This window comes from Chrysochloris asiatica, unplaced genomic scaffold (assembly GCF_000296735.1).
Source record: "Chrysochloris asiatica unplaced genomic scaffold, ChrAsi1.0 scaffold00156, whole genome shotgun sequence".
Taxonomy (NCBI): Eukaryota; Metazoa; Chordata; class Mammalia; order Afrosoricida; family Chrysochloridae; genus Chrysochloris; species Chrysochloris asiatica.
Genome location: NW_006408674.1, coordinates 906,536 through 912,464, shown reverse-complemented (window position 1 = coordinate 912,464; position 5,929 = coordinate 906,536). Strand labels below are relative to the sequence as shown.

Here is a 5,929-nt window from a genome sequence, read left to right as displayed (position 1 = left end):
AAGAAGCAGACAGCCTCCAGTGCTTGCATTAAACTAGCACACGATCCCACAGCACCCCCCAGTGGCACACAGATTTAACACCCCAGCCCCCATGCTCCCAGACCAGCCACTGTGCTCAGCAGGGAGAACCCACCTTTGGTCCCTCGTAAAGGAAAGAGTCCCATATTTTGAAGAGGATGTCACTAAGGACACTATCCACAAACACCACCAGAAACCAGTTGAAGGTAATGAGGGTGTAGTCAACTTTATACTGTTCAAAGTGGGCATGCAATCGAGGCAGCTTCTCACTCATGAGGTCTCTGAACACCCGCTGGTCCACCTGAAGGGAGAACAAATGGTTAACAGCAGCCAGGGCAGCCCTTCACACCTGTCACACAATTGTCCCCACCACTCTGCTCCCAAAGCAGCTGGCTCAGCACATGGGAGACACTGCACATCAATTGCTCACTGAATGTGGGGGAGCAGACCACGATGCCACCCTTTCCACAAGGCAGGGGGAGAGCTACCGCCTGACATCAACTCTTATCAGAGAGATGTCTGCCAACAGTCATGCTGATACAAAAGGCCACAAACCCGAGTCCTGGGAAGACACAAGTCTCGAGCTAAAGACAATGTGCCATGTCACCATTGTCCATTCAGTATTATTGACCGGTTTGTGCCACGAGGTCCCTGTGTAATGCAAACTGTCTGCAACTATTAACGACTAAAAACAGTTCAAAGCCACCCAGCAGCATCACGGAAGAAAGGTCTGGCAATCTGCTTCCAGAAGAATTACAGCCAAGAAACCCCTATGGAGCAGTTCTACTCTGTAACACACACACGGGACTGCCAGGAGTTATAGAATCCACACATGTCAGCATGGTTTGTGTTTGTCAATAGTGTAGTAAGGGTAGCAAGCGTTCTGGGGTCAGAGGGGCCTGGGCTTGATTCGCAGCTGGGTGGCCTGGGAAGAATTGTGCTGTAGGACAAATTTGTGCCTCAGCTGACAGCTGTTGTGATGGTTCCGTGAGACTTTTACACACCACCCTATGCACAACCGACCAGCAACAGGAAGTCAGTCCCCGTTCCCTGTTCTATGTCTTAGGCACAAGGCTGACTCAGGTCCCACAGCAGGGAGGGTCCCAGTCAGGCTGGGAGGAGTACAGAGTTCAGGAGGATCAGGGAGGTGAGGCAGCACAGCCTGGCACAAGCTGGTACAGAAGCCAGTATGTCACCCTCCAGGTTCTCCCAGGCTTTTGTCTTTGACCGCACAAGAAAAAAAACCATTTTCCACAATCACTCAATTCATGATCTGTATGTACATGTACAAAACAGAAACAAATGTTTCACAGAAAATCAATATCCAACCTTACACCACAGGGCACACTTTGATGGTTTCAGATCTAGTCTAGTCAATTTCACGTGAAGAAGAACGGAGCTAGGCCCACCCACTAAGCTGCGCCACAGTGGAACAGCACACCAGGCCGCTGGAAGCGTGAATTTCAGCTGCAATTCTGCTTGAAGCCCATCTCTGGCGGCACCTGGCTGGAGGCCAGGCTGCCCACAGTCCAGGCAGAGGGGAGGGGGAAGGGCAGAAGTGTGCAGAGCACGTATGCTCAGGACTATTTTGGAGGTAAAATCTGCAGAACTGTGAAAAAAAAAAAAAAATAACGGCTTTTGGGGCTGTGGAGGTCAGGAAGACAGAGCTCAGAATTTTCAAGTTTCTGGCCGGAGGCAGAGGGCAGTGAAATGGTCCCAAGGCCGGATCACAGGTCAGACAGAGGGCTAGGGCACGCCGGAGCCTGACCCAGAGTGGGCATTTCCGCCATGCTCTTCCCAGGCCTTGGGAGAACCAGCACTCAGGATCCCTGGGAGGACAGGGCTGGATTCAGGCGGTACCTCAGGTGGGTGGAGAATGAATGAGATCAGCGGAGGACAGCAAGGGGCTGAAACCAGAGCCCCACAGGATGAAGGGACAGGTGATGGGCAGGTCCACAGACAGGGGAAAGCCACCGCACAGTGCTCACAGGTTACCCCTGAGGCCTAGAGTGCTCCGTGGTCAGTTCCCCTGGAAGGTCCAGCCCTCCCTTACACCTGGCCCCATCCCCCTGAACTCCTCACTAGATCATTCCATTCCTCAGCACTCAGCTATCAACTGCCATATGCGCCACACTTCCTGCCTGGCAGTGGTTGGTGACCAGAGAGATCGTCCACGGATTCACTATACCTGGAGCGCCATGGCTGGAGGCCCCCGGAGGAAGGAAGTACAAGCCAACCTTAACGTGGATGGGAGAAGGTCACACCAAGTGGCAGACTGAGCCTCGTACTTGAGGCTGCCTGGGGGCTTGGCAGAGGACTGGGTGAAGCAGGCTGCCAGGGAAGGCATGCTTGGCCTGTGTCTCAGCCCCTCCCTACTAAGCGCTGGAAGACACGGAATGACTGTTATCACCTCCGTCCTCAGAACCTAGCAAGGTCCTGGCATCCAATGTGTACTCAATGACAAAATGAGTGGGAAAGCGGCACGCATTGGACCGCAGCCGTAGCAGCAGAAGTGGGTAAGAAGTCTCAGGCAGTCGGGGCTGGCAGGAGGCTCAGTGCCGGGGGTTGGCCACACATGTGAAGCCATACCTGTGCTTAGTTTGCTTTACAGAGTGACTACGGACAGAAGAGTGGAATGAAGTCTGTGCAGACATCTGACAGGATATGACAGTGAGGAAACAGATCAGGGCATGGGAAAATGCTCACTCTAAGGTGAACCAGCCAGGACCACCAAGCTCTCAGCTTGAAGACCTTCAGGTACTGGAAAAAGGCAGAAAGGAAAAATACACAAAACTGTTAGCTGGGGTTTTCTATTTGACAGGATAGGTTTTCCATTTTCTTAGTATCTTCCTGTGCTGCTTAATTCTTTTTGTTGTTGTTGCTGGTAAGTGCCGTCAAGTCGGTTCCGACCCATAGCGACCCTGCATAGAGTTTCCGAGGAGCAGCTGGTGAGCTTGAACCGCCGACCTTGGACCTTGCAGTTCAAATGGCTTTGCAGTCTGACGCATTAACCCACAGCACCACACTAGGACTAAACATCTATTACTTTTATAATTGGGGGGGAAACTCCCTTAGAATTTATATTTATGTTTGAGACAAACTGACACAACTTTTATCCACACACTTGAAATAGGTCTTCCTCCTTTGTTTATAACAATATTAATAATGCCGATCATTGAGTTTTCATAATGCTCCAGACATTAGGTTAATCTCTTTATGTATCATCTGAATTCAACTTCGAACCACCTAAGTCAGGTGGGCACTGTCCTCGCTGACAAATGGGCAGATTGAGGCACAGAGCTATAAAGTGATGGGACCAAGCTCCACAGCTCACAGTGTAGAGGGCCTGGCTGGCTTCCTACCCAGCCCAAGCATGCCACCAATGTGCTCCCCCACCTCTCAGTGAAAGTACAAAACATCACGGTTTCATTTTCCTTATTCTGAAATACAGTCACCTGAGATTTTAAATTTGGCCTTTCAAAGCTATTGGCTTTCAGCTGCCCATGAATATACAATATGTTTTACTAACTTCTTTAATCCCACCTAACTGTGTGACGCTGTGGGTTAATGCGCTGGATTGTAAAGTTGGTTTGAACCACAAGCTCACCAGCCACTCCTTGGAAACTCCTTATACAGGGTTGCTGTGGGTCAGAACTGACTTGACAGAACTTAACAACACAACTCCACGTGCTGCCATTTAAATCCTACTTTACACATTATGGTGAAAGGAGACACACCTGAAGGTGAGCCTCCCTGGGAGCCATCCACACAGGGAAAGCTGAGGCAGGGGACCCAGAGGTGGCAGCTGTGGGGACAGCCCACTCACAGGAAGGCCACAGGGTAGCACAGAGGTCCACAGCGGCAGGCATGGAGCCACAGCTAGAGGTGACACCTGAGGCAGAGTGAGGGGAGCAACACCTCCGACTCCGTCCTCCGTCTCCTGATGGACCTCCGTTGCCAACACAGGAGCCGGGAGACATAGCCGGCGGCCATCCCTGTCATGAACTTGGATAAGGGGCTAGGGCTCAGCAGGCACAAAGGCACAGCTGTATGCAAGACATGAGTGAAGGCCAGGCAGGAAGCAGAGAAAGGGGCGTATACATACATGGAAGCCCACGTGGTCAGCAGTAGCCCCAGCCTAGCCCAGGGAAGAGGTGCCCTGGGCCATGAACTCTCCCAGCACATGTCATCCCAGCACTCACTGTCCCCTGGCTTCAGACTCCATGTGCGTGGACAAGGGACAAGGAATGCACGGCTCCCATCCCGCCCCATGATCGCCTCTCTGGGGCCCTCACCACATCTGCTCACGAGGAACGGCACAGCAGGCGCACCGCTGCAGGTGCATCTTGTGAGCTTCCAGCACCTTCAACAGCTGGTCCGGGCTGCAGGACTCCCACTGACTTAGCCTAAAGTGTCTTAGGACTCTTCCTTTCCCTGATCTGGACTTCCCATCCCCTTCACCCTTCACAGGTGTTTTAACCTGGCTTGTCTGCTCCCATCCTGGCATCTGCTCTGGAAGAAGCTGAGCTAATAGGCCAGGCTCCCCAGATCCTCCTGGATCCTGACTTAGTTGACCATTTGGGAGAGAGTGCTGAACAGTGAGTAGTATACCAGTCTCTCATTGTGAGTAAACAATCAACTGACTGGTTTCCAGTGAGCTGAGCAAGCCTGCCTGTGCCACTCTGTCCACAGCCTCAGGGACACGCCAGCCTCAGGGACACACACCCAGCCTTCCTGCGCTTTGTCCAGCACTCAGTGACTGACGTCATACATACCACGCTTCTTTCTGCCCCTCTGTCCCCCAAAAGGCTTAGTTCAAGTCACATTCCAGCTATAACTCTACAAGATGGAGACTGGAGCACATTTGCTGAAGTACCTGGGATCCTAAAAGAGTCTTCGTGTAATAGTCTCGAGGCATGAAAACTTCCACAATGGTAACGAGACACCAGAAAGCGTCTTCTTGTTCCAGGTACAGGAGGGCAACTGCCACCAATCTATGAGCAAACAGAGAACAAGGTCAGCGGCAGCATCCTGCACCCAGATGCCGCTGTCCGACTCCACAGAGATAGCTGGGGAGCACCGCTTACTTGCTCTGGGACAAAGGGGTCTCTAGTTTCCCAGCAAACAACAGTAAGTATTCTTTGCCAAGTGATGTATGTTCTAGAGTCTGAGAAGCAAAGCTGCGCTCCCTCGTCACATTGTTCAAAGAGGATCAGATTGTTTCCCAGTGATCAACCTAAGTCTCATTTTTTTTTTTTTTAAATAAAAAGGTCTATTTTCATTACAAAATTTTAGCTAGTGCATCAAGTTCTGTGAGTTACTGTTGAAGAAATCCCAACAAATCCTTTTATGGACAAATGTGAACGGAAGTGAGTAAGATGACATAGAGGCTTAAAAACAACTGTCCCGAGAACTTCCGGAAAAAGATGGCAGATCAGGTGGAAGTGTAGTGACGAGCTCTGGCACGAACAACACAGAATACAGGACCAAGAAGGCTCAGAGAATGGTCCTAGCACTCTGAACCACATATAAAGGAATATTTAGAAGGTTGGAACACTTACAGCTGGGGAGTTTGTGGCAGAAGCAAGAAATCCATTGCTTCCTGGTTTGGGATGCTCAGCTGCTCCAGGAGCTGCCATTTTGTGTGGGGCCAAGCAGGGAAAGGATCAGAGCAGCCATGGACGCCTGACAGAGCCGCAGAGATAAAGGTGTGGACATTCTTTTTTTTTTGTATCTTTTCGTTGGTCCCTTGCTGTCTACGTACCTCCATTCTGGTAACTATAGGGGTGCCTGAACTAGTGGATACTCCAGCCCCACCCTCGGAGGGTTCTACTACGCATGTGCATAGATCTCCTTGAAATTTAAAGAGACAGTATCCACTTAAAACCAAACGGCTGACAGATACTCAGCC

At 51.0% G+C, this 5,929-nt stretch overlaps 1 protein-coding gene across 1 annotated transcript in view; it reads right to left on the bottom strand.

Moving 5' to 3' along the window:
• The window catches only part of TBC1D2B (TBC1 domain family, member 2B), a 115,155-nt gene that overhangs the window by 4,965 nt on the left and 104,261 nt on the right, over positions 1-5,929 (bottom strand). The window contains exons 10-11 of the mRNA XM_006870896.1: positions 4,895-5,012; positions 134-319 (exon numbers count right to left, since the gene is read on the bottom strand). Of these exons, the coding sequence (XP_006870958.1) occupies positions 134-319; positions 4,895-5,012 (304 nt within the window). The remainder of the gene's footprint in view (positions 1-133; positions 320-4,894; positions 5,013-5,929) is intronic.